Source organism: Penicillium robsamsonii (assembly GCF_028829455.1).
Source record: "Penicillium robsamsonii strain IBT 29466 chromosome Unknown utg000002l_segment0_segment0, whole genome shotgun sequence".
Classification (NCBI taxonomy): domain Eukaryota; kingdom Fungi; phylum Ascomycota; class Eurotiomycetes; order Eurotiales; family Aspergillaceae; genus Penicillium; species Penicillium robsamsonii.
This window is the reverse complement of record NW_026643220.1, coordinates 986,569-1,013,955: the sequence shown is the minus strand read 5'-3', so window position 1 is coordinate 1,013,955 and position 27,387 is coordinate 986,569. Positions and strand designations below refer to the sequence as shown.

The 27,387-nt window shown below is 47.7% G+C and overlaps 10 protein-coding genes across 10 annotated transcripts; 6 read left to right on the top strand and 4 right to left on the bottom strand.

Moving 5' to 3' along the window:
* Positions 1-1,903: 1,903 nt before the first annotated feature.
* Positions 1,904-3,260, bottom strand: gpaB (guanine nucleotide-binding protein subunit alpha gpaB; the record flags this gene model as incomplete). The annotated part of the gene is made up of 6 exons (XM_057227912.1): positions 1,904-2,003; positions 2,073-2,311; positions 2,364-2,493; positions 2,551-2,679; positions 2,730-3,075; positions 3,134-3,260. 6 exons carry the CDS (start codon positions 3,258-3,260, stop codon positions 1,904-1,906), a joined length of 1,071 nt encoding a protein of 356 aa, XP_057087253.1.
* Positions 3,261-5,642: 2,382 nt separating this feature from the next.
* On the top strand, positions 5,643-7,248 carry sakA (mitogen-activated protein kinase HOG1; the record flags this gene model as incomplete). The annotated part of the gene is made up of 9 exons (XM_057227911.1): positions 5,643-5,698; positions 5,782-5,829; positions 5,903-6,032; positions 6,086-6,129; positions 6,187-6,286; positions 6,339-6,695; positions 6,755-6,833; positions 6,898-7,081; positions 7,140-7,248. The coding sequence occupies 9 exons, from the start codon at positions 5,643-5,645 to the stop codon at positions 7,246-7,248; spliced, it is 1,107 nt and encodes a 368-aa protein (XP_057087252.1).
* Positions 7,249-7,834: 586 nt separating this feature from the next.
* Positions 7,835-10,687, top strand: N7447_003635 (uncharacterized protein; the record flags this gene model as incomplete). Its single annotated transcript, XM_057227910.1, has 5 exons — positions 7,835-7,893; positions 7,995-8,099; positions 8,219-8,461; positions 8,582-8,609; positions 8,660-10,687. The coding sequence occupies 5 exons, from the start codon at positions 7,835-7,837 to the stop codon at positions 10,685-10,687; spliced, it is 2,463 nt and encodes an 820-aa protein (XP_057087251.1).
* Positions 10,688-11,351: 664 nt separating this feature from the next.
* On the bottom strand, positions 11,352-13,978 carry culA (cullin culA; the record flags this gene model as incomplete). Its single annotated transcript, XM_057227909.1, has 5 exons — positions 11,352-11,540; positions 11,601-13,632; positions 13,697-13,713; positions 13,793-13,862; positions 13,929-13,978. 5 exons carry the CDS (start codon positions 13,976-13,978, stop codon positions 11,352-11,354), a joined length of 2,358 nt encoding a protein of 785 aa, XP_057087250.1.
* Positions 13,979-16,344: 2,366 nt separating this feature from the next.
* Positions 16,345-16,880, top strand: N7447_003633 (cupin domain-containing protein; the record flags this gene model as incomplete). The annotated part of the gene is given in 2 exon segments (XM_057227908.1): positions 16,345-16,524; positions 16,542-16,880. 2 exon segments carry the CDS (start codon positions 16,345-16,347, stop codon positions 16,878-16,880), a joined length of 519 nt encoding a protein of 172 aa, XP_057087249.1.
* An 89-nt stretch (positions 16,881-16,969) lies between these two features.
* On the bottom strand, positions 16,970-18,192 carry N7447_003632 (phospholipase D regulator; the record flags this gene model as incomplete). The annotated part of the gene is made up of 3 exons (XM_057227907.1): positions 16,970-16,994; positions 17,047-17,914; positions 17,973-18,192. The coding sequence occupies 3 exons, from the start codon at positions 18,190-18,192 to the stop codon at positions 16,970-16,972; spliced, it is 1,113 nt and encodes a 370-aa protein (XP_057087248.1).
* Positions 18,193-18,524: 332 nt separating this feature from the next.
* N7447_003631 (mitochondrial K+-H+ exchange-related family protein) lies at positions 18,525-19,457 on the top strand (the record flags this gene model as incomplete). The annotated part of the gene is made up of 3 exons (XM_057227906.1): positions 18,525-18,961; positions 19,013-19,068; positions 19,123-19,457. 3 exons carry the CDS (start codon positions 18,525-18,527, stop codon positions 19,455-19,457), a joined length of 828 nt encoding a protein of 275 aa, XP_057087247.1.
* Positions 19,458-19,743: 286 nt separating this feature from the next.
* Positions 19,744-21,082, top strand: end3 (cytoskeletal adaptor protein SagA; the record flags this gene model as incomplete). The annotated part of the gene is made up of 3 exons (XM_057227905.1): positions 19,744-19,983; positions 20,044-20,278; positions 20,343-21,082. 3 exons carry the CDS (start codon positions 19,744-19,746, stop codon positions 21,080-21,082), a joined length of 1,215 nt encoding a protein of 404 aa, XP_057087246.1.
* A 1,536-nt stretch (positions 21,083-22,618) lies between these two features.
* Positions 22,619-23,446, top strand: N7447_003629 (pectate lyase; the record flags this gene model as incomplete). Its single annotated transcript, XM_057227904.1, has 3 exons — positions 22,619-22,799; positions 22,849-22,985; positions 23,039-23,446. 3 exons carry the CDS (start codon positions 22,619-22,621, stop codon positions 23,444-23,446), a joined length of 726 nt encoding a protein of 241 aa, XP_057087245.1.
* Positions 23,447-24,366: 920 nt separating this feature from the next.
* N7447_003628 (putative SNF2 family helicase/ATPase PasG) lies at positions 24,367-27,190 on the bottom strand (the record flags this gene model as incomplete). Its single annotated transcript, XM_057227903.1, has 4 exons — positions 24,367-25,217; positions 25,274-26,021; positions 26,073-26,900; positions 26,966-27,190. 4 exons carry the CDS (start codon positions 27,188-27,190, stop codon positions 24,367-24,369), a joined length of 2,652 nt encoding a protein of 883 aa, XP_057087244.1.
* Between the last annotated feature and the right edge of the window lie 197 nt (positions 27,191-27,387).

The window sequence follows — 27,387 nt, the reverse complement described above, 5'->3', positions numbered from 1 at the left end:
GATGAAGGAAAGGGATCAAAATTGGAGGGCTGTAAGCTGGAGGAAGTCCAGTACAGAAAAAAGCGAGGAAATGTACACAGGAGAAAGAGGGGAAGGACCTTGATGTAGTCATGACTTTTGGAGTGACACCGGACAATCTTTTTTTAGTTTTATTATAATTCCGAGCTATTTCAGCTGTTTTTGGGCTGTTTTTGGGCTGTTTCTGGAATACTACATGGAGTAATACGTCATGTACCTATGATATTCACGGAATCCTTTATATCCTTGATTTCTATGAAATGGTCTGTGCATATGACTATATGTCTAAGACGCATCATGCCATTTCGAACTTTTTCTCGCATAAAAGCCCCTAGAATTGTACACCTCGCCATAGCTTTTTGGCCCTGGGCCGTTTCGGCTCCACTGTGTTCCTCTCCCGAAACCCGTCTCCGAACTACAACTCGTTTTTCCCACTTCTGCTTCATTATAATTCAACTTCTGAGCTCCAATGCCTGCAAACCTAGATACCCCGCGAGCGCACAGACGCATTGCATGAAGCGCGTACCGTGCGCCGACGAGGCCCCAGTGGCTCTCGTGACTTGATATGAACCTGGGGTAGCTGCCCAAATGCATTGCAAGCGGTGTAAGCTCTGGAGAGGTTCTAGGCCGCGGGGTCATGGAGACTCTTTTATCTGGAAAATCGGTAAGGCTTTGTGATGATGTGGGTGGCTGTACAATGAGGGGTGCTTTGGTCTGGACACAGGTCGAGGAATTGGATTGCATGGTAACGAGGGATGTAGACACCTGGGAGAGAGATTGATATATTTCCTTTCCTGGTTTCTCTACCCTTATCTCAACTAGATATCAATCCATAGTAGCTACAATAAGAGATCCAGCCATAACAGCTACAATAAGATATCCAGCCATAACAGCTTCTCACTATCATCTTACGCAGGAACAAAGCAGGCTTAAACGGAAGAATTGATATATCGACCTCGGGAGGCTCGGCTATGCACAAGCCCGGGCCAACTCCGTTCCACCCGAAGGGATCGCCTGGCACAGGGCGCATCGGCAATCCCGGTATCGGTCTATACAAGATAGATAAGTGTCCTCTGGAAGCTGAGTGCTGAAGGACACCCTAACAGTAAAACACGACGCAAGAAATCAGAAAACGTCAAGACGTGGAAGTGCTTGGGATCGCGTGGTTAATAGTGAGGTTTGATAAGGGGGAAGAGAAACGCAGAGAAGAGAAAAAACACAAAAAAAACGGAGAGAAATTAGCAGCAGGGAATAAATATCAGAGCAGAACATGGCAACGTCGGAAAAAAAAAAAAAAAAGAAAAACCGCCATGGGATGCATGAAAGGGACTGGGAAGTTGAGGCAAAGGAAAGAAAGGCAAGGAAACATAAAGCCCATTGGGCTGTATACCACGTGAAATATCGAGTACACGAAAAGAAGGCCCGGAGAGTATTCAGTCCCGGTTCTTGCCCGGCATCGGGATTGGTCATACATTCCGGGGTTTAAATAAAAGGCACATGGAACAGAAACAGTAACATAGTTGACTGCCTGAGCATGCTACTGAGACCTTATGGAACATAGACCCATGTTTAAGGAAAAACCACATTAAGTACCAAATGGGATATCCCCAGACCAGAGCGCCTGGGAAATCAGCCGAGAAAGCCATAAAAGGCGCCATCAACGCCTGCAGCTGGTCAAAAAAAAGCAAAAAGACGAAAAAGGGTATGGTATGAGTGATCGTTGGAGAACTGTTCAGGCAGTCTCCCGAGGGGAATCAAGAAACACCGAGGGCGACGTTGAGAAAAGGGACGGTGTGGGTGGTCGTAAGGTTGGATTGCGAGGGAAAGTGTGCGTGTGCAGACGGGGACACTGGTGTGACTGGGTCCTCGGGGTATATTGCAGAGGCTATAGAATACCCGAGTCTTTCAGGGCATTCTGCAGGATAGTCTCTTTGACTGCCGCGAAGACTAAGCGAATATTCGAGGTATCGGTCGCTTGGGTGAGACTAAAGGGGAGGGGGAAAAAAACAAAGTCAGAAAATCACCGTGGGAACGCTGGTGGTATGTGAACTCACTGTGGGTATAGGTTCAAGTGTGCTCGATTCACCTGGTTGAATCGCCAGAGCAGGTACTTGGCGGCACGGTGTACGTCGTTGCCGCCCGAGTAATCGGGGAAGTAGTTGCTCAACGGTGACCGAGGCAACTTCAAGCGGAACAAATCCACTTTGTTCAGGAAAAGGATGATACTTGTCCGCATGAACCACCGAGAGTTGACCACGGAGTCGAAGAGAACCAAACTTTCCATCATGCGATTCTGCAAGGTCTGTCAGCCCCCGGTATAAGTGTGCTGCGTTGAGGCCTCATACCTGATTGCTTTCTTCCAGAAGCACTTGATCGTATTCACTGAGCGCAACGCAAAAGATAATGGACGTCACGTTTTCGAAGCAATGGATCCATTTCTTTCGCTCACTGCGCTGGCCGCCAACATCAAACATGCTATGCCTGGTTAGAGAATATCCCAAATTGTGAATGTCGCATGCTGTTGCCACGTACTGTATGCTCAACTGGCCCATTGTGAAGCGTGTCTCATATATACCGGTCGTCTTCGTTCGCGCCCGGAGCACATCTGAAACATCCGGAACGTAATCGGAGGCCGCTATTCGTTTCGCTTCCTCGAAGAAACTGAGGATGGGTTAGCACTCGGCCTTGAGATCCGGAGGCATAGGACTTACTATGGTGCCGAGTCCATCAAATAGAACTCATTCTGATGCTCCAAAACGGTTGACGTACACGGGTCGTTCCAGAGATATGTGATGGCATCGCCCACTTTCGAATCGAGCGGAGTATTGGGATCGGGGTCCACGTTGTAATCCTCCAAAAATGTTATGTAGTCCTGCACCTTCTGGCTGGACGGTTCCAGTTGGAGATAGTGATACGCTCCGATGAGGGCCTTGGCGCAATCGAGGAGATTCTTGTAGACGGTCAATCGATAGAGCGCGAGTTCTTCCACGGTGTAGCCATTCTGGTGGATGATCTTCATCTGCTTTACGATCGTTGATTTGCCGCTTTCTCCGGATCCTGTGTGAGAGTTTTGAAGTTAGCGATGGATTCTCCAATCAAACCCCAGGCTACCTACCCAAAAGAAGAATCTTGCATTCTTTCCGTAGTCGCCTAGAATCCTCTTCTAGCTTGCGATCGATCATTTGGCTTCGCTTCTTCTGATCCACGTCCCCCGTGGACTCTGAGCTGAAACACGACCCCATTGCGGAATCGTCAGTGACCCAGACCCGCAGGGAGGAGACTCATTAACCCGCGCGCAGGAACAAAATGTGCCGGTCGAGACGGCCGGAGCCTTTCGCTTGGGAAGACCAAGTGCCACGGGAATAGAAGGGTCTTGGTGCGATGGGGGTATAGAAATGGGCGAGTGGGAAACCAAGATGGGAGAAGTCAGGTTGAAGTCAGGTGGAAGTCAGGTTGAGGCTGAAGGACGGAAGGGAGAGTCGGGTATAGCGGATGGGGGTAAACGCGGAGAGAATAATAAAAGGGTATTAAAAAGGTGAGAGTAAGGGTAATGAAAGTGTCAAGAGTTTAAAGAATCAGAGTGCGACCATCGTCATGCTGGGGGTGGAGATGGGGAAAAGGGTAAGAAATGTGTAAGAAACATGTATTTCAGCTTACATTTGGTAATGTATTTAGCCTGTTTCTGGTTTTTTTTCTGTAATATGAAATGTTTCCATTAATTTATTATATCTTATTACATATCTATCCGTATGCATTTTACCTAGGAAAAACCCGGGGGAAATTGGGCACGTTCCGTATCTACTCTGAACCCGGGCATTAAATACTATAAAAACTGTTTTTAACCGAGCCCGGTTCAAATTTAATGGGGCGCCAGATGACCATCGGATCGTTTTTTGGGTTTTTTTTATAGATTTATAGATTTACTGATTGACCGATTGACTGCAAATCTTCCAAAGCAAATCTCTAGGAGTTCTGTACTCCGTACTCCATTCCATACTCTTTTCAACCCACTCTGGAGCTTAAAAGTGGAGAGTGACGCAAAAGATGCCTCAGGCAGGGCGGGGTTGTATTGGGTCCTTTTCGGTATTCTGACACTTATATTTATGTGATGTATACTGGTACTTGTATCTATAAGTCGATGAATCGTTATTGGGGTTGGTTTCTCTCGGTTATGCGGTGAGCCGGGCACTGACCCCCAGGGAAATCAATTCAGCCTTGTGGACAGATGTACAAGGGGGCCAGAATCAAAGCCTTGGAAAAATACCTCGATATTATTACCACCTAGGTGTAAAGTAAGAGTGATGGTCAGGCACAGAATGTCACTATAGAGAGAGAGAGAGATATCCCGAATATTTAGTTATGTAAACGAACGTGCACGTTAACGTGCAGATGCATCTAAGGAAATATGAAACGCCGAAGGGTAACTCCAGAGTTTAAAATGAGTTGACTTTTATCCAGTCACCACGTTCAAATGTCTTTGTTGCAGGTCTTTGTTGCATATCCGCAGTTACATGTCATGTCGGCCGTAGCGTGGATATTGTTTCACATGTCTCGGCCGCCAGATTCACATCCGCATCAGACGGTGACAGGATGACCGCATCCCCCTTGAAACTGATATTGGAGCCAGAGTATCCGGTTAATTCCCTTGTTGCAATGTACATGGTCATTGCGGCTGGGTGCTGATTCCTAATCCTTGATATATATATATATATATATATATATATACACATGATGTACGATGTACAACACAGCAATGAGATGGGAGATGTTGCAAGCTAAAGAAGATCACGCCATAAAAGGTTAGCACTGGCCTAGGGGAAGGGACAGGGATGTATTTGATATGAGGGGGGTGTCTTTCTAGATTTGCTCGTACAGATCAATATGAGCCGGGATAAGTCTACCGGACCTATAAGAACATCAGAGATAACCATGGGAAGCTATAGAGCTTAGATCCATATCGAGATAAAATTCCAATGTTTATCATCTTTACTTAAGGAGACCGAAGGTGAGGGGTCATACTCTGACCCGCCAAGGTTCTAAATAGAGGGCCCAAGAACCCTCCATATACTGTTTTTCCCGGCGAGTTAAGCGCAAGTTAATAAAAAGGATTGTATAAAGTAGCTAGATCTTATCAAATTAAACTATCTATAAGTTCTATAGTTTATATCAAATCAAATCAAAGAGCAACGCTGTTCAAGGGAAACCTCTTCCGAGACAAGACCAGGGTCTGGGCCGCGTGGTAGTGGAGCGAGGGCAACCTTGAGAAGTTCACACAAATCAAGAGACAACATGGAATATGATTGTGAATTGTATAAGAGATATAAGGGGAAAATAGATTCAATTAGATATTTTAAACATATACATATAGAAGCAACAATCTTAAAGCCCATTTTAATACCTAGCCTTGAGGCTGAGTCAGCATAAAACTGGATCTCGCCAACGTCATCGGCCTTGTTTTCTGCGCTTTTCAGTCTCTTCCCCACATCTGTTGCCAACACACTTGCTTTCTTCGCGACCCCCTTTCTTCTTCCTTTGTTAAGATCCCTCATTTTGACCTGAGATTCTTATTTGAATCTTTTCTCTTTTCTCCTTTTATCTTTGCCTGTATACCCCCACCTTTCATCATGGCGGAATTCGTGCGTGCCCAGATTTTCGGCACCACCTTTGAGATCACCAGCCGGTTCGCAATGCCCTATTATGCAACATTTACGATGGGCGCTTCAGCAGGCGCATTCAAGGGAATCTTGCTAACTTGATTTTTAGGTATACGGAACTGCAGCCGGTGGGAATGGGTGCCTTCGGACTGGTCTGGTATGTTGCATTCAGTGTCGCACGAGATATTTCCAAGCCCAAGTCCATGCTAACTAGGTTATCAATATAACAGCTCTGCCAAAGATCAATTGACTGCCCAACCAGTTGCAGTTAAAAAAATCATGAAGCCTTTCAGTACCCCCGTTCTGTCCAAGCGAACCTACCGTGAGCTGAAGCTGCTCAAACACCTTCGTCATGAGAACGTCCGTACTCCATCCAGATAAATGGATTAGGATTGCTTGCTGACATCCCGCAGATTATCAGCTTGAGTGACATTTTCATTTCGCCTTTGGAAGACATGTATGTTCCCCCTTATCTGCAAGGCGGGGTTAAAAATGTGTATACTAATGATCACAGCTATTTCGTCACCGAACTTCTGGGAACTGACCTCCACCGACTTCTTACTTCGCGACCTCTTGAAAAGCAATTCATTCAGTACTTCTTATACCAAATTCTGGTAAGATCTCCACGGGCATCATATTCCGGGACAGAATCTGACTTTGTGATAGCGTGGCTTGAAATATGTTCACTCCGCCGGTGTGGTCCACCGAGATCTGAAACCTAGCAATATCCTGATTAACGAGAACTGTGATCTGAAAATCTGCGACTTTGGTCTTGCCCGCATCCAGGACCCCCAAATGACCGGCTATGTCTCAACACGATACTACCGCGCCCCCGAGATCATGCTTACTTGGCAAAAGTACGATGTCGAAGTAGACATCTGGAGTGCGGGTTGCATCTTCGCCGAGATGCTGGAAGGAAAGCCGCTGTTCCCCGGAAAGGACCATGTCAACCAATTCTCCATCATTACCGAGCTGCTCGGAACTCCTCCCGATGACGTGATCCAAACCATCTGCAGCGAGAACGTGAGTTATTGTTATTCCTTTGGAAAAAGACGAAAACATGCTAATATATGACGACCTAGACCCTCCGATTTGTCAAGTCCCTACCAAAGCGCGAGCGCCAACCCCTCGCTAATAAATTCAAGAACGCTGATGCCGATGGTACGTGATATTTGAGCCGACTATGGGGATTATGAACATCACGCTAACTTGGCTTTTTTTTTAGCGGTTGACCTGCTCGAGCGGATGCTGGTTTTCAACCCGAAGAAGCGCATTCAAGCCCCCGAAGCATTAGCGCATGAGTACCTGGCGCCCTACCATGACCCGACCGACGAGCCTGTCGCACAAGAGAAGTTTGATTGGTCGTTCAACGATGCCGATCTGCCCGTAGATACTTGGAAGATCATGATGTACGTGCTAGATCTGTTACCCCGCCACCATTCCTTTTTTACTAATTTTCCACCATAGGTACTCGGAAATTCTCGACTTCCACAACATTGAACAAGGCAACGATGCTGCCCAAGCCCTGGTACAGGGTGCAGTGCAGGGTGATGCTACTGGACAGGCATTCGCATAATGGTTTGACGAGAAAACTCCCAAAGAAACGCCCTTCTGCCATTGAATTCCGGTCTCAAAAATTTGAAGTCTGGCTCTATTTCTGTTCAAGGGTGCTATGAAGCTGGCGTGCTCATTTGTTTTCATTTTATTTTTCCTTTCATACTTTGTTTTTTTTTTTTGTCTTTCTGGAAATCATTGTCCATAGCTCGTCCGGCGTCGTCAAGAATTGGTTGGTGATTAGGAGAAATCATACGGGAGATCTGATTTAGTTCAGCGACGGGGAACCTCATAACCTTTAATCCTTTTGAAATATCTGTGCAATCCAAGTTATTCCCCCAAATTTATAGCTTCTCCCTAGTTAACTATATGCTGTTGATGCCTTCAGATATTGCGGGGCTACCGCTCACCGCCCGTGCGATAACCGTATCAGTGATGTTCCCCTGTTTGCGACGATCTTGGTCTCATGGGAAACTCACATCGAGGTTTTGGAGGAGAAGCACCTCTTTTCTACACATTGAAATCCATTCACTTGACCTTTTAATTCTCAGCATTTTAATTGCATTTCACACAGCCGAACCCAGTACCCTGTCGCAAGGTTCGGCGCGATGGCCGTCCAGCATAAACAAGACCCAATTGTCTTGGTCATAGATTTCCACCATGCACGGTGAGCCATGAGACGTTGGAAACTCCCGGACTCGGATCTCTGAAACGAAGACAAAGACCGATCCATGATGGAACCTGGCTGATTGAGACATACTCCTACAGCGGCCCCGAGATTGAGCATTGCATTGCCGACGAAGGAACCGACCCAGCAACCGAGAATGACTGGTCTCTGCTCCCATTCATGGCCCTATCTGACGGCGCACATCTGTAAGATACCCCTATCCCCGACAACTAATTCGTTCTCTCCCCTTCTTGGTCTCCTTTGGCGCAACCCCGCGATAAGGAGAGCCGATTTGCGCCAGACCAACTAACGCGTCGGATTGCAGATCGACCGAGGAATTCTCATACTTCACACTTTGCCGAAAGGAAACATCCACTACACCCGCAACCTCCCTCTTCGGTATCGCCTGCTCCCGCCAGGTCGATTCGAGTTTGCTTATCAACCGCTCGTCCGATGTGACTCGATCAACGGTACAGAAGGCCGTTGTGGTCGTGACAGATACTCCGCAGCGAGTGGGTCAATTGCGCGAGAAGCTCTCCGTGGTGACTTCGGCTTGGTTCGCGCAACGGTATGTGGGATATACTTCCCCCTGGTGGACTATCTGCTTCCCTAATGCGCTGGCATGGGATATGGATAGGAAGCGACTCAAAATGTGGAAATGTGGCTAATTGAGCACTTTTCTGAACAGTGACTTCTCGGACATTGATATCTTGAAGGTATATACTTAATGCGACGGCTATGGAATGAAATGCTAACATGGTTACAGAAATTCCGCGAGGGCTTGGTGATTGCTTTATTGAATGATGGCCCAAAAGATCAGAACTTGGGTAAGGATATCATCCATTCGGATATGTGTAGAACTTTGCTAATTTACGAAGGCCTTTCGCTCCGGGAGATGATTCACGAATTCAAATTTCAGACTTTGGTCCTTTTCAAGGCACTACTGTTGCAGCCCAAGATGCTTTTCTTCGGGACACGCTGTGAGCGCTTGTGCATGATTCAGTTCTCACTTATATCTTTAATACCCGGCCTCCTCAACTATTTGCAGGACTGCGCGGATCCTGCTTTTGACACCTATTCTCAAACTGTTGAGAAACCAACGTCTCTCAAGACGAGTGATAGAAGCTCTTTGTTGGCATACATGGGGCTTCCACTACAGATTTTCGGAAAGGGAAGCATGTTTGGCCCCTATACACCTCTCCAGCTGCTGGATCTGCTGGCGGATGATGGCACAAAATCATATGTGGTTGGCTCAACAAACTCGCTACTTCTCCAGCAAAAGGACCGCTACAGTGATATTCTAATTAACCTCGACGAAGACAGCATCGTCATAAATTCTCCTTCTCTCCGCAGTGCCCTGGTCCTTTCCGCGGCCGATCGGCGCTGGATTGATCTGCTCACACAAATTGTCAATGACACCTGGGACGAGGAACATCCTTCACAACCCAAGACCCTTGGATTTATGGGCTCGGAAGAATTCATTCGACTACAGTTCGAAGAATACTTGCTGGCGTTATTATCGTCCATGAAATACCACGAGGAGCTCTATCCCAGCGATACCGGAGAACCGGGGAATCTCAGCAGAACCCAGCTGCAAAACTTGAACATTGAAGGGGATCCTGCCATCGACTTCAATACGGAATTCCTAGCCCAGTGGAAAACCACATCCAACTATGCCCTGTTTTCGCGCCTCACTTCGGATGCGCTTCTATTTTCCATCACTGAGCCACGACACCCAAACGCCGGCGGTCTGACGATGGAAGATGTCCAAAGACGACTCACCCAACAGGTAGCAGACCTCCACCTCGATGAACGTGTCCGTGAAGGCCGCGAGGCCCTGAACCGTCACATCTCAACCGGACAAAAGAAAGTGAGCGCGGCATTCACCAGCTTCTGGTCAGATATCGAGACAATGCGCGAAGCGCAACGCAAACGCAATGAAGAGAGAACAGCCTCCCAATCCCAATCCCAACGCGCCTCCATTGACAAAGAAACCCCAATATCACCAACCCCCTCTTCACAGGACCCCGCCGATGCCTCCTGGCTCGCAGGCCGGCAAAGGCCATCCGTCGACCTGACACAGGCCCAGGCCTCCGTGACCGTAGCCAGCCAAAAAGCCGGCTCCTATCTCAGCTCGTGGGGTTCATGGGCAAGCGAAAAGCGCCGCGAATGGCAAGACAAGCGCGTGACGTCCCCGACCCCGAATGCCACTGCCACTGCCAATGCCGGGATGACTTCACCATCCACCCCGGTCTTGTCCGTTGTTACTGAAACAGCCGAGGCGGACCGCGGCCGTCGCCGTTCCATCCAACATGACAGCGAAGGTAACGATAGCTCCGAGGGTGGTCTTACTCGCAGCGTCAGCCGAAGAAAGAGATGGAGCAATATCCTGCTCAGACGCGACAGCGGCGAGATCCAGCGTTACGATGATGTCTCCACGTCCGATCCTGCCGAAACCCCCTTCCCCAAGTCTCCTCTGTCGCAGGGATTCCCGGCTTATGCGGATGATTCGGAACACAAGCAGACGCAGGACCACGTTATCCAGGATATAAAGACTACTGGCTATGATACCGTTGATGCAGATGGATTCTCGTCTGTGGCTCTCACGCCAAATGAAGGTCTGGGGTTGAAGCTGAAGACGGAGGAGACTGTTTCCCAGAGCCAGAAGGAAAAAGAACCCACACCTTCGAGTGATGTAGTAGTAGATACACAGCCTGAGGAGTTAGTGACAGCACTCCCTGTCACAGAGGAGACGCATCCGGCCCAGAGCAAAGACTCGTCTGGTACGAACTAGCGCGCTGGATTTGGGAGCTGGGTGTTGATTTGCATTTTTCACATCTAGGGCAATGATGTACTGAACGGACTTTGGTACTTCTGTCTTCTTGTCTCTAGCTTCGCATAGCATATCTATCCATTCTAGCATAGTTCTTATGTTGATTATGCATAAATATAAACTGGGTCTGCCCAATACTACGTGTATTAATCTTTCATTGTGCCTTGTTGCAGACTTCCTAAGAAGCTAGTTTTCTATCAATCGGCATATTCGAAGTCCTAATAACCAGCCGTGCCGAACAGAATCATCAATTTATTATGTAGTATTTTCAGAGAGAAAAAAAAAGTAAAACAGAGAGCGAAGAGCAAAGAAGTCATCAATTGTTTGTCGTCTCAGCGCTATGAAGTAAAAACATAAAATAAATCGCCGACACAATGAGAAGAATTCATGCTCCTATCAGCCTGATTCCATCCGCCAGCTATCCATTGCAGGGGTCCTATCCTGTATTAGTACAAGTTCCATTGCCCATTGCTTGCTTTTCCATCATCGATGGAATAGAAGGCAGGAACACAGGAAGTCACTAGTTCTCGAAAGAGACAGAAGCAAAAGCAGAGAGCAACAGAAAAGAAGGGGATAGAAGCAAGTTTCTTGTGCAATGAGAGAAAGGGGAGGGGTTTAATTTGATTTAAGCAATGTATGAGATTTCATCGCCGTCCATGCGCTCAATGTAATCCTTCTCCATGAGAGCTTCAATATTCTTCTTGATGTCGGGGATTTTAGGTGGGAAGCGGGATTTGACCTGCTGAATGACCTCCTGGACAAGCTGGACGTGTTTCATCTTCTTGCGCGACTTCATGATTCGGACAATGGCGGACTACAGCAGCATTAGGACAAATGGACTGTGTGGGAGTTGATAATTAGCTAGGAGACATACCTGGAGCAGGAGCTTCCTGTCCTCTTCTATCGTTTTGTGGGTGTCATCGGCCTCGACCTTTTGCTCAGACTTGATTTGAATGTTAAGGTTGATTTTCACCTTCTTACTCTTGAAGTTGTAGTTCAATGTGAACGAAGTGGAGGGCTCGGGCTTAGCGCCCTCGGGGCTGGCGATGAGGACCTTGGCCTTGAGCAGGATGCTCAGGTTGGGATCGAGGATTTCGGATGCCAGAGTGGTGGCCTTTTCGATCTCATCGTAGGACAGAGTATCGGCTTCGTTGAAAAGGAGCAGAATACCCATCTGGTAGGTCGACACCTGGAAGGTGTAGGGCACTTTGGCATTTTTGATATAGTTAGCCTTGATTTCGCCCTTGCATAGCTGCCACAGCCATGTCAACTTGCGGCCGCTGTGCTTGTCAAAGTAGAATGTCTGGAACCGTTCGGCAGTCTTGACTATCTCCGGTGGCGCAAGGAATGGTGTAGTCGGCGCATTGAGCGGCCAGAAGCCAGTTCCCAAGATCTGGAAGTGGGCATCGGTCTGTCTCTTTCGGTCCTCATCATCTAGCACTTTGTCCTGCCAGTCCTTGTAGTTGTTATTAAGATCCTTGGAGATCTGCATGTCCTGGAACATGCGTTGCAGCTTGTTGGTATATTCGAAACCACATGCCTCCTTCAGCTTGCTGATCATGCTTGTTTCAGCGTCGTCAGAAACAGAGCTCACATGAACGAGACGTTTGGCCAGGTTCTTAGAATAGAACTTCTGGAAGACGTCTTTGTCTTCGATGTACTTAAAGACTGTCATAATTTGCACCAGCATATCCTCAAGCTCCGATTCTTCAGCCGACTTGGATCCTTTTTTGAGCAATGAGTCCGTGTATTTTGCCAGCAGCTCGGGTGACTTAGAAGAGCTGGTCTTGCAGATGCGGTTCCGATTGACAAACTCCCGGCAGGCGTTATCAAGAGAACGCACGAACTCGGCCTCACCATTGAAGGCCTCATCAACCAAGCTCTGGTACCGCGTGTGAACTTGCAGTAGAGCATCAACGTACAACTTGGGCTCGAGTGTTTCTCCTTCCGAGGCAACCTTTTCAACAGCAGCCAGACCAGCCCGTCTCACGTGGTTCTCAAACGTCGTGCGCAGAGGATCCAAACCTTCCTTGATCCGTGATAAGAGTCGATACATACGAGCAAGATCCTCCTGGCGTTCGTTATCCAGCAAGACTTGGAACTCATCACGAAGCAAAGTCGAGTGGGCGGTGACAAGAACAGACAGACAGGTATCGGTCAAGCTCTTGGTGACATCTGGATGCAAATACAAGCCGACCCGCTCCTTCTCCTCCTTCAGACGAGCTTCTGCCTTCTTCATATATTCCACCACACTGTTTTCGGCCACGAACTGCCGTGACTCATTTTCGTAATAGGTTTTGGTGTCACGGATGAACGGCAGCTGGAAGTACTGCCGATAAACATCCAGTGTTGACTTGGAGCTATCATTCTCATCCAAACCCAGTGACACGAACGAGTCCACAATGGATTTAATCTGTGACTGCTCGATGGTTTCTCCGTTCCGTTGCTTCTCGATCAGATTCAGAACAGCGTCCATGACCTTCTCATGGACTTTTTCGAAGAAGTCCCCTTTCCATTTGACCAAGTGTAGGGTGTAAACATCGTATACGTTTTTCTTACCCTCGTCGATCTCACGCTTTACCCAATGACGATTGAGATAGCGGAAAAGGTGGTTCACGTACTTGGCGGCGGTCGTGTAGCGGTACCATTCACGGATGTAGAAGCCAAGCAGGCCTTCCTCGGTGTGGCTCTGTGATTGCTTGAAGACTCCACTCAGATGGCGGGAGAGGTATTCGCCGAGTAATTTGTAAAGTTCCTCGCCCAGCAAATGGGCTTTGATCCAGGTCAGCTCAGAACGGGAAGCCGAGGGTGCGGCACGAAGGAGAGAAAACGAACCTCCACGTCCGCCTTGTAGGCCTTGACCGCTAGCAACGGCTTTTTGGGATGTGCAGAAATTATGGACAGCCCTAATTATGAAATTGTGAGCGCAGTTCTGGTCAGATAAGAGGTAGGGTCGAATCTTGAACACACGTGTATAGACCCATGTACTAGACAAAAACAGTCAGTTAGCTTCTATTTTCAAACACTCTCGCCGGCAGGTGGTAAACATTTCAGTATTTCACCTACAGTCTTCATATCGATACCGGAGTCAAGGTTGAGCATGACGCTCTCGATTCCTGTCTCTAGGAATGACCAACTAACCCACAGTTAGCTCACGCTGTACCGCCGTGCTAAAGCAAATCCCCGATCATTGTTTGCTCACGTTGAATCAAGGTCATCCTTGTGAGGTACCGGTGGCATTGCGAGAGACATCGCGGTTGCTGGGGAGTCGAGTGGGATGCGGAAGAAAGCGAGTGGTCGAGGTCGGGGGTCCTGCTCCACCAATCAGCAACGCACTCTTGACTCTCAATAGTAACCTGTAAGTTACACATCATGAATTATTACCTCAAGACGGTTGTAGCGCCACAGTCACGCCTCAAAGATCCTCGAGTGATCAAATGAGTGTTGGCGCTTGGGAGGGGGAGAGGGGTTGGCAGGAGCGGGGTTCGGGCAATCAAAGAAGACAAGCCAGAAGAAAAACAATACCCTCGGGATCTTCCAGAGTAAATATGAGAAAAGAGATTAGGCAGAAGGGGAGCAGAGAGTGATGAGGCTGAGAAGGACCAGAGCGTGGGGATGGCCTTGTTGCCGCAGGCGGTGAGGTGGCGGAGCTTTCCCGCCAAATCTACATCATCGGCTTGGATGCTTTGACAAGTCAAGACACCTAATATAAATCCCAACATTAGTTATTTAGTATTTACTTTGGAATACGATGATATACATATTTTGGATTCATCTCTCTATAAACCTATATCTTTGTAGTATCACAACACATATATCTCTGACATTTGAATAGATTTATGTTTCTTACTACTGCTATAGACTTTGCGTATCAAACTCACCTAGGCATGTACTATTAACATGGCTTGAGTAAAACAAGTACCTTGCTATCTCGGAACCTTGGGGACATATGAGAATTATTGTCCTACAACCTTCAAGTTTCCTGATTAAGTATCTGTACAAATATACCTATGACGACATTAACACATCCTAAGGTCAATACATACTTGTTTATGTTTGCCGAGCAAATGCATTTTATGTGTTAACGACATTCATAGAGAAAGAAGAAGTAATCAATTGCAGATTTCCCATCTAGCGGATATTCTTGGTTCTCATCAGCTTGAATTATTCCGTATGGTGATAATTGTATATAGAAAAGTCGATATAGTTCGCAACTTCTTTCCGCCTTTTTCTGCCGCCTAGTTATCTAAAAATATACTGATAAAATATTTGAGACTACTAAAAAGATCTCACAAGCCCACATAAAAGTACGTAGTACTCCGTACTCTCGTTTAATATAGAAACAATATACCCCTGTGGAGGCACGTGATTCCGGTTTGAGCAGTCCTCGAATCACGTGGTACTGTTCTCCTGAGCTGTTTCTTAGCTTTACAAGTGTTGAAAACTAATATTATATTACTATTAAAATGTTGAGGATCTCCACCGACTTTCGGGCAACTCCAAACAAGGCTAGGACAGACATCCTCGCCATGTCCGGACCTGGCTCCGATACGACTCTCTCCACCAGCCTGCGCCATGAGCGGGTTGGACGATACGCCTAATTGCCATCTTATCCGATTCAGCACGAACGAGCACCGTGACCGACTGCACTCGAGGCTCTTCCAGCAGCGCTTTTAATATATGGGTTTCAAGGAAGCCGGTACCGCCTGTTAACAGGACGCGGCCACTCCAACTCGACAGTCATTCCCGTTGGAACGTCCACCGAGACTGGAATTCGCCAATTGCCACGAATATGCGCAGATACCACGTATTCTTTACTATATAACGTGATACTCTGATCAAAAATTCATTGTCAGCGGTGGCTTTTGCTCCACGCCTAGCGTGGTAGGCGGCATCGAACCCATGAGAGCCACATTGCGAACAGTTAAGCCGGATCGGAAGAGCGGTGCCATAGGCAAATGAACACCGAAGCGGCTGGAGATAGCCTTGGAGATAGCCATCATGTCAATATAGTCCAGACCGACGTACTTTATAGCATGTACGATTGAAGCCTTCGGCCCCAAGGAATGAGACTAATCTAAAAAGCTGATATGCCTGTACATGATGCTGAATAGAAAATGCAAGGGTTCGGCTGCATGTATGTTTAGATAGATGTATATTCCTTTTGGGGCTAACCTTGATTTATACTCTATGCATGGACATACCGACATGTAGCTGTAAGATTTGAGCGCTAGTGATCTCCGTACAATATTAGGACGCTACGGTGTAGATAATATATATTCTAGTATTTGATTAACCTGGGGTTTTGTACCATATTGTAGTAAGTCGATATAGTGCAGGTGGGAAGTACTGAAACGAATTTAGGTGTGCACAGAGTACGAATACAACCCATAGCCGAGGGCGCAGTCCTCAAATATGTTCAAGTGAACTCCTCTAATACGATTTGACCGTGAACCTGGAATGTCATATTAACTTATAAACTTATATACTTCTAGATACCTGCCCCCACCATGAATGACGTCACTTGTCTGAAGTAGATTACAACCTGTAGATTTATCCAATTCAACCTAACTCTTTTCTCCATGCAAAAGCCAGCAGACCAAAATAGAGACCCCCCAATGGCTATAACTCCAATTTCGAACATTCGAGTGACCACTCGCCAGATTCCCGAGTGGCACTATATACCGAACACTTCGATGCAATCTAAACCGCTCATGATATACCATGGAGCCTTCGATGCCACATCTGCAGAGCTCGAGGGTCACCTGGAGACAGTGGGTGAGGTCGTTCCTCATTGGGTATATAGCATGTACAGCCAAACCCACTTCCATTCCACAACGCAAGAGGTACTCGGGATCATTTCAGGGAGTGCGCGTCTTGTTTTGGAGGCGACGATAACCCTGAGCGATTTGAACCGACGGTCCAGCGCGGTGATTTGATCATTGTACCCGCGGGGGTGGGCCATCGACTCTTGGAGGACCTGCATGGGAACCAGGAAGAGTTCCAAATGGTTGGCGCATATCCACACGGAAAACAGTGGGATATGTGTTATGGGAAACCAGAAGAGAAAGCAAAGGTGCAGAGAATCAAGGATGTGGCGTGGTTCCGTCAAGATCCGTTGTATGGCGTTGACGGCCCAGCGTTGCACGTCTAGCTAAAATTGCGCCTGCGCAAAATTAAGTCCCGCTTAAGTGGTATATTTAATCAACAGTCAAAAAATGAAAACACAACGAGACTCGGCTATCACTGTGCCACTCGTTCGACAAGCCTAACAGAGAGTTAGAAAATGGAGTATGCCGATTACAGACAAGGGGGCTTACCTGAGAACGCTTATCGAAAATGTCATGAGCCAAGCCAAAAGTGCAACCAGCAGTACGGAAGCAAGTGCCTTCTGTCGCACACATATACCAGTATTTTGAGGATTGAGCTGTTGGTTGATCTCTGCTTCAGTGCAGGCTCCTGTCACCTCGGAAAGTGAAAAAAATGCCAAACTGAGATTGGCGGAATCGAAGACGATGAAGAAGATATCCAGGAGGAGGAGACGCGTTTTAGCCGAGGCAGAGCGCAAACCCAACGGTTTTGAAGTGTATTCATCAAAGGTGATGTATAGGAGGTAAACCAGTGCGACTGCATCGACGATGATCGCCATCAATGCAGATGGGCCTTGAGAGCGACGTCCTTCGTTGGCCATGTGCTGAATCGATCCACCTAGAGCTAATGCAGAGAGCGAGAAGCACCAAACAGTCATTCGAAGAATCATGGGCACCATCGGGCTTCGTAGAATTGTCTTCTTGAAACGTTTGATCCAGATATCCCTTCGGCCTCCACTGTGTAGCGGATACTCCGGACTATCGCCCTCCAGGTGCTTTCCTCGCCATGGTTGCAAGTAGTCGCCGTGATTCTCATTTAACCATTCTGGAGTGACTTGTTGTTCCTCTCTACCGGCTTCTCGGGGGTATTGGATGGTTCGTGAGAATGTCATCCAGCGCGATTCCCGGTTGACAAATGGTGTGTCATCCTCAAACAGACCGTTGTTGATCCCACGAGTAGGTTGGGTCTTGGATGATGCGTAGGGCGAATGGTTGTGCTGAGCGACAAATGCGCCATTTGGTTGGGAAGGCAATAAGTGATCGGTTGCCGTAGCTTCATCTTCATCCTCCTCGGGCTCATCGACCGACCGAATCCAGGCTACAATGATCTGGAATTAGTGAATGCTCGTCAATTCGAGCTTTAAATGGGACCATACCAGGTAGAGATCGTAAGGCGGAGTGTTGGGAGTACGCGATTTCTTCCGCTGTCTGACCGTCTGTACGTGAAAGTGTTGAATCGGAGGTTTTATTGCGAACGGCAGAATGAGTATCGATGCTAAGCTGGTTTGGCAGTGATGACTCTGGGATGGTCGGGATCTTCTCTGCCAGCTTCTCACTAAAGACTCGCCCTGAAGCGCTGTCTTTGGAGCTGTCCATGGTAAGAGAAACCAAACACCAAACTTGAAACTCTGGAGTCGCGGGAAACTTCAATCAGTACATATGTAGTTTGCCCGCGAATCCCCAATTGTTCAAGTTAGGAGTTCAGGGCAGGATGATCTCAGGACGAAAATGGCGCCGGGAATGACGTCTGGATACCTGCTTACCTCCCGCGTCTATCCCTTTTCACCACACTAAAAAACCCAAAAAAACCTTCGACACCATTTATTGTGAAGTTTTTCACTATTTCTATTTTCTATCCTGAACCATTTGCTATCTATCATCCCCGCGATTGTCTCTTCTCGATTGTCAATTGTCTTAAGACATCCACCATGCGCCTTTTCCTAGTTCCGATCTCGACAAAACGAATCCTCATATATGCTCGACCCCTTAGCAGGGATTTATCGAAAGAGGTTTCAATCCTCGATAGGATCACAACAAAGGCAGCTGAAACATGGGCGCAGTGGGAGGAAGCTGACAAAGGATGGAAGATGCACCTTGTTCGCTGGGGTAATAGTGTCCAGCAACGGATACCATACGAAGAATGGGCCCTCAAAAGCATTCCTTCACTCAAAGCCCAGCAGAAAATCAATGGAGATCATGGAAAGACCAAGATTGATGTGCTGTTCCCCGGTAACGCGGTGCGGTTGGACCGAATTCAGGATGTGCTGCGCAAGATCGCCACAGAGAGACAAGAACTTCACCGGAAGAAGATGATGTGGAGCTTGATTGTTGCGCCGATTACAGCACCCCTTGGGTTGATACCAGTGTATGCGAATACCTTGAATCTTCCGTGATTTGATATACTAATACAGAGCAGGGTTCCGAATATTCCGTTTTTCTACCTGGCATACCGGGGTTGGTCCCACTGGCGTGGTTAGTTTGATCTTCTACAGCGACGTGGCCTATGAAACTGACGAGAATACACAGCATTGAATGGCTCAAAACATCTCGAACTTCTCGTTGAAAGGAACATCCTCAACCCCATCTCATTACCGGAGCTAGAACAGCTATATGCCAAACGCGCATCTGGAACACTCGAAGGCACCACGACCGACACACCATATTCCGAGGTTGCCGATGACATAGAACAGAGTGAGGATCGGGTCCTGTTGAAGATGTCGGATGCCAAGAAGTTGGCTACGATCTTGGAAGCACCGGAGCTTGCGTTAGAGGCCGAACGAGCGATCATTCAAGTCAGGGAGCAGCTGGAGGCTACAGCGAAGGCCAAACAACAGGAGAAAGACGAGAAGAAGGATTCATAACGCCAAGGATTTAATCACTATGTTCTGAGGAAAGAAGATATCGAGCTCTTCTACTCAACACGGAGGTCATGTACGATAATGACACACGAACATGTCAGATTCCAATAGATATAACCTTATAGACGATAATTATTTTAAAGACTTCAGTATGAAATACTACAAAGAAGGAGAATTACATTGCAAGTCCAATGACCTCAGAGCCCCTGACGGAAGTAGGTAAATCCGAATCTCTCCCCCCATTGTTCCCACCTCATCCATCACCCCATTCATCGGAGCTCCATACATCATGTCTACCAAAAAGATTGAGCAATGGGAGATTGAGCGATATTGGGAGATTTTTGCCTCATTATCAAATGGCCAAAAACACCTTAACAGCTCCCAAGCCGCCTCCGTGCTGAGGAACAGCCGGCTGAGCGACGACCAACTCGAGAAGGTCTGGGACATTGCCGATGTCGACGGAGACGGGGAGCTGGACTTCGAAGAGTTTTGTGTTGCGATGCGCTTGGTCTTCGACCTGGTCAACGGCGTAAGTGACCCACCCTCTCAAATTGTCACTAAATCGGTCTAACACGGCATCTTTACACAGGAACTACAGGATGTCCCGAGGGTCTTGCCAGATTGGCTAGTCCCAGAGTCTAAATCACATCTCGTCCATGCGACCCGCGCACTAAGCAGCGGACAAGAGCAATTTGAACGGATAGAGGACGAGGACGACTCGCTCGGTCTGAAGGACGGCTTTGATTGGTATATGAAGCCCGACGACAAGAACAAGTACACTGAGATCTACGACGCCAACCGGAACGCGCGCGGTCAAATAGAATGTGAGTAGCCCGCACAGCGCGCTGTGCGCGCCCAGAAAAATCACCTGCTGACCACACCCCCCAGTCCAGCAATTACAACCACTCTACGAATCACTTGACGTCCCCGACACCGATGTCCGCTCCGCCTGGAACCTAGTCAACCCCTCCGCATCACCCGCAATCAACAAAGATTCCACACTCGCCTTCCTGCACATCCTGAACTTCCGCCACGAGGGTTTCCGCATCCCACGCACCATCCCCGCATCGCTGCGCGCCTCGTTCGAGACCAACCAGATCGACTACCAAGTCGACAAGGCGCGACCCGCACAGCGCTACGGCGCAGATGGCGACATGGAAACACGGACAGGTCGCAAGGCCAAGTTCGGCGATACCTACCTCGGCCGTCTAGGCGTTGGCGGCAAGGGATCTTATCAGCCTAAGGGAACCGATTTCAGCGACACAATCCAAGACGAGGAGTGGGAGAAGGTGCGGCTACGCCGCGAGCTCGCGGAGCTGGAGAAGAAGCTGGAATCCGCCACTAAAGCATCCGAATCTCGGCGGGATGGGCCGCGCCATGATGGCCGGCCCAACTGGGTTCTGATTAAGAAGGAGGCGCTTTCGCTCTTGGAGTATAAAGAGCGGGAGTTGCGGGAGCTGCGTGAGGGTACTGGCCGTGCTAAGGACGGTCAGGAGTTGGAGCGACTTCGGGAGGACGTTAAGGCTGTTGGAGAACAAGTGGACGGGTTGAAGAGCCACATGGCCCAACGGCATGATGTCCTTTCAGACCTCCGTAGGCAGATTGAGGACGAGAAAGCTCGGCGGTAATTGATTATTGTGTGAATATGGACTAGCGGAATCGTTGGCCTAATACCTTTTGTTGCTTATCTTCTTTCTATGGCCCCTTTAGCTGCACATATGTCCTATCTCGTTGATTCTCGCGAACTATCATGTACAGCCATTTTTTTGTTAGGGAGCTTCAGGCGTCAAATGGATATTCTTTGCCTTTTCATTTCTGGTTAGGGCAAGAGACATGTAATAATTTAAATATAGTGAAATAGCGAGGCATCATGGTCTATCTTGTAGTACCTCCCACACACGAACTAGTTGTCCATCATATATATATATTCAAGCTAACCAATCCTGTCCGTCCATCATACAATCTATAGTCATGCAACCACTACACATCGAGCGTATAGTTTGGATGGAAAATCAATAAATAGAGAAAGTGGACAGCCATTAGACACAAGAGAGAATGCTCTCGCCAAGATCATGCTTCATTTCAACTGTAACAAACGCAGCCCCATTCCGGTGGAGCTCGGGAGCTTTCAAGTTTAAGTGTCTAGGTGGTTCAGGTGTTAGCTGTAGGTCTAGGTTGTATATCTAACGCTAATACTAAACCCCTATCTCGATTTTCTCCTAGGAAATAGCTATTTCGGTTGAGTAATTCCATCATATAACCCATTCGCAGCCTGGGGCAAGCTGCAGGTCCCAGATGTTCCTGGGCCTCAGCTAGATTCTGTGCAACACCCAGGTCTATCAAGATGCCCCTTGAGCCTTGCTGGCCCGGGACATCTATCATGATAATACTCTGCGTACACACGTCCCGATAAAGAAAATCCAGACGATTGAAGTATATTGCATTCCTTTTTATTTGAGTTTGTTCAAGGAGAAAGCTCATGTATAATGAAACCGAGGTGGATAAATACCACTATCGTGGGATTATTTCTGGCTGGTTTCGTATACATCTCCATAATTTCTCCATAGTTTCTCCATAGTTTTTTCCTACCCTTGTAGCCCTAAGTGCAGTGAGATTTCCCCCGCAGCCTTCCCACCCGTGATACCCATGAAAGGTTGCCAATGGCGAGGTGAATTGGGACATGTGGGATGATTTGAGAAGTAAATAAGGATGATCGTCACGGCGACTTATATGTACCTTTTTTGGTTGGTGGATCTTGTAATTGCGTGGGTAGTTTCAAGCTTGCAAACACAGCCACAATGCCAATGCTTGGGAATCTTGGCTTTTGTCATCTTCACAAGAATCGTGCCTTGGTATTGGTTAGGTATGTGCCAAGCCGGAGAATCAGCTGTTAGAAAATGTCTTATATTCCGGCGGAAATGTAGAGATAGAATTCATCCAATCCCAACTGGGACCTGGACCCTGCGTAAATAGTGAGATTCGTGGGGTAATGCATCAAAATCCATCCAGTCAGATGTCGTTCAATTTCTTCATGGATGATGTGGAGTCCGAGGTTGTATATGTCACTTGAGACAGTACGGATTAAATCCTGTCTTGTTATGACCTCCAAAGGTATAAAAGACCACTCGTTGACCCTCAATTTGATCAACCATAAGCTAAACAAGATGCATTCCAGCGCTATCATCCTCGGCCTCATTGGCATTGCCAGTGCCCAGACACTTAACATTCCCTCTCGTGTGGGTAGCATCGTCTCTTTGCCTTCTCCCAGTGTGATCAAAGGCAGTGTTGATCTCGGAAATCGGGAGTACGATCGTGGCCGCGCCTGCGACAATGACGATGATACTGGTATGTCCATATACAAAATGAGTCCAAATGAATGGAGCTAATTGAATAGGCGATGACAATGCCGTGTTCATCTTGGAGGATGGAGCATCGCTAAGCAATGTGATCATTGGAGAGGATCAACTTGAAGGCATCCACTGCAAAGGATCCTGCACGCTGACCAACGTCTGGTTCCGTGATGTCTGCGAGGTGAGTGCCACCGATGTCTGTCTGGTCTACCAATGCTAATATACCACCAATAGGACGCCATTTCCATCATCGGAACCGGAGATGCACTCATCAAAGGTGGCGGTGCCCAGGAGGCCAAAGATAAGGTGGTGCAGCACAACGGCCAAGGAACTGTCACCATTGATGGATTCACTGTGGTGAATGCGGGTAAGCTGTACAGATCGTGCGGCAACTGCAGCAACAACAAGAGCAAAAGCCCACGGAAGGTGGTGGTCAAGAACGTCAAGGCCAAGAATGTCTCTACCTTGGTGGGAATCAACTCCAACTATGGCGATACGTCAAGTGTGAGCGGCACGTGTGGATCTAGCGTCAGCCATGTGTGCCAGGAGTTTGAGGGAGTGGACAAGTCAGAGGGAAGAGAGAGCCCGAAGCTGGGAACCACTGCTTCGTGCAAGGGCCAGGCGTCTCTGTCTTCTTGCTAAGTTCACATTGGTCTTTTGATTGAAGAGGGAATGGAGAAGGAGGAAGAAGGAAGATGAGAGGAGGTCGTGGGTAAACAGATATTGAAAGCCAGAGGCCATCACATCATTCCCCTCGGACTAGCTACCAATCTCATACAAAACGGTGTCGAAAAACCTGAATGCCCCCTAATCATTAGTAAATAGTAAAACAGCACGTCACAGTTCTAAACCGACTGAGCCATCAAATTTTCCATTTGACTATTTTGCTGTAGTGGCGATAGAACATTATACTTCCTAACCGAATCTGACATACTGTTTTATGGTCCTAAAGGATTTGATACTGTAAGATCTGCCATCTCTAAGCAGGTTGCACACCATTGAATATTCAGTCTAATTAAGGTAGGGAGAGAATCCATGTCATTAAACTGAAGCCCGGATGTTGACCCGGTTGAGGCTCAAGGGCTGATATCCACTTCTGACCCACAGTTGACCCACTCGTCTTTCCACTATTTTTTATTTCCCAGAGACCAATATACTGCCTTCAAAAGGTATTGCATGGATTTTGACCACATATTTACATTAGAGCTTATACTGTGTAGTAAGTAACCACGAGCTAATGCATGGGGTATACTCGGCGAAGATGGAATACAGATGGTTATTCGAACTGCCATTAAGAGTTACTCCTGATGTCCCAAGATCGTTAAATTAGATGCTTTGCGCTCTAGTTTACAGGACATATATGTGGCAACAGAAGAGAATGTTAGGGTTTCAGGCACATCGAACAATAGTTATTCTTTGCAATTGTATTTCTGATTAGAGCAAGAAGCAAAATAATTTAACATAAGATACAATATGTATCACCCGATATGGTGTTACACTCTAGTACTAGACATTATCCGGCTTGTAGAAAGCAAGGAGATACAGTAGAGTCATTGAACACCTCAAGAGAGAATGCTCTCACCAGAATCGCGCTTCGTTTCAACTGCAATAAACGCAGCCCCTTTTTGATCCAGACCCTTCTCAGCACGCAGGTAAGCCTCTTCGGAACGATCAGTCAAGATGTCCAGATCTTCATTCGACAAGATCGAGGCAGGATCAACACCAACTTCAAACCGCTCGAACTCATTCTCACCAAGAACCTTGCGCAATTCATCCATATCCTGGGAATTCGCACTGGGGTCAAGCAAAGAGCGGAATTTCCCCTTCTGAATCACCAGACGCTCGAGACGGCGCTTGGTATCCGCTTTCTCAAGGAGTGTCTGCTCAACGGTACCCTTTGTCGCCAATCTGTAGATAATCACTGGCCTGGTCTGGCCAATGCGGTGGGCTCGATCCTGGGCCTGTAGATCCTGCTGGGGATTCCAGTCCGAATCGAAGATAATAACAGTGTCAGCGGCGGTGAGATTGATTCCTTGACCACCAGCTCGGGTGCTCAGGAGGAAGATCTTGTGACTTTTCTTGGTATTAAAATCTTTGATCTGAGCCTGGCGATCTGATTGTGCAATAGCGCCGTCGATTCGGCAACACTCCCAGGAACGGAGTGTTGTGGCCCACTCTTCAATGATATCAAGCTGTGTCTTGAACTGAGAGAAAATGAGAATCTTATGGCCTTTCTTAAGCAAACACGAGACCAAGCGGTCTAACAAAAGCATCTTTCCGGAGGCGGAGACGAGGGTTTCATCTACAGACGAGGACTCGCCCATCCAGGGCCAGTAGAAGTTGTGCGGAGAGTTGCAGGCAAGGCGAGCCTGCAGGACCGGGTTTTGCATCTTCTTTTGCCCAATCTCTTTCTCTGCACGAACATATTAGCGAAAAGATCCTATGAAATATGGGTTAAAAGGGACGTACTAGCAAGCTTCAGATTCGCAGCCCGCTGCATCTCTTCAAGCTCGGTATCGCTGGGCTCGGTCTTCTTTTCCTCTTCTTCAATTCCCAGCTCGAGTTTGCGCAAATGCTCATCAAACTCTTCTTCACTTAGATCATTGTAACTCTGACGCGTGCTGCGTCGGCGTCGGCGGTTAGAGTTATTCCCATTACTAGCTGGCGTGGACGTCCCGCTAGATCTGACACTCTTGACTGGCGTTGCATCATCATTGCCATTCCGTTTGCGTTTCGTACTTTGCGAGCGTTTAGAGCTGCCATTCTTAGTTTCCAGACGTTCCAGAGCCTTTCCCTCGAGGTACTGACGCCCTGTACCATTGATGATTTCTCGATAGAGATCTTTCTGTTCAGGGGTCAGAGGTGCGTACAGAATGTACTCCCGCTTCTTGGGAAGTGTGCTTTCCACGTCAGTTTTGAGCCGACGTAGAAGGAACGGCTTGAGGATAGCGTGCATGCTGGTAACTAAGTTACGGCGACGTTTTTCAATAACATCTGCCTGGCCCTTGTTGTCCAGCACGGAGGAGAAGTCAAACCAGCCCTCAAACGAGTTGAGATCGTTGAAAACCTCAGGAAGCAAGAAATGTAGAAGTGACCACAGCTCTGAGATGTTGTTTTGGAGGGGTGTCCCGGTAATTAGAAGACGATTGGCCGAATTATAGGTCAAAAGCTCTTTGATGAGCTTGCAATTCATGTTTTTCAGACGATGACCCTCATCCTATAAATGGATTAGCGTTTTGTAAATGAGAAAGAATTGAAGCAAACATACAACAACGATGTAACGCCATTGATATTGCGCCAAGAACTTGCGATCATTCATGCAAATCTCATAAGATGTGCAGACCACCGGGAAGTCCATGTCCCCCTGGTTTTTCATCTTCATGAACTTGTTACGCATGGCAGCCCGCTCATCTTTGGAGCCGTGGTACAATACTGTTTTGATACCAGGTGTCCATCGGGCGAACTCATCCACCCAATTGCTCACTGTACTCAGCGGTGCTGAGATCAAAAATGGCCCTGAAACATTCTTCTCTTTCAAGAACGCAATCATCGAAATTGCTTGAACGGTCTTTCCAAGACCCATCTCATCGGCAAGAATGCCACAAAGCCCATTCATCCATAAAGTCTTCAGCCATTCAAGGCCCTCCAGCTGGTATGTTCTCATTTTGCCACCGGTCACAAGCGTCGGCTGCTGTGTCGCGACCAGGTCCTGCTCACCAAGAGCTTTGGGATTCGCTTCGTAGTCATCTGCAGCCTTCTCAAGAGCCTGCTGCACCGAGGAGTTGTCTTCAGTCACTTCCACATCGGCCTTCTTAAAGTAGCTCGAAATAGAGTTGCCTTTGGCGGCCGCTGCCCGCTTAGGCCGACCTCTAGTGGATGCCGGGGGCTTGTCCTCGGTGTTCTTTCCACCAGTTGTCTTGTTTTCCTTCTCTGTCGCATCTTGGTGTGTTCGGGTCCGAGTGGTTCGGCGAGCAGGTTCAGGAAGAGATTTGGTTTCTTTTTGACTCGCGACAGCTTGTTCGTGTTGCTTAATTGCCGCCACCCGTGCGTCTTCTTGCTGTTTTTTCATTTTGTCTGACATGATAGCGACAAAGACCTGCAGGTACAAGATGATATCAGACTACTGTCATCAGACAAGACGAGGATGGACTGGAGACGTACTGAGCTCGTTTTTAACAAGTGCATCAAGGCCTTCGCCTTGCTATCCATCCCCTCGACATCCTCCGAATCAGTCAAATCTGCTTTAGAGTTGTCATCTTTATCATCGGAAGACTTCGAGTCTTCAGCCTCAGTCGGGTCTGTGAGTGGCGACGAAGGAATGACCGACTCAGGTGCCATAGTCCCCGCACGAGAATCCGTGGGAGTAGCTGTCTCCTCAGCAGACATTTTGTCTAATAAAATTGAGTAACAAAGTAAAGAGAGTGAATGATCAAAAGATGGAGATGGTACGTCATTCGCAGGGTGAAGAAGTTTTCACAATGTCAAGTTTCGCTGGGGAGGCGAGGGCTAAACGAATGTAATAGCACAGACTGGGTGTATACGAGTTTGCGACAAATCGACACTCGTACTTCAGACAGACACTG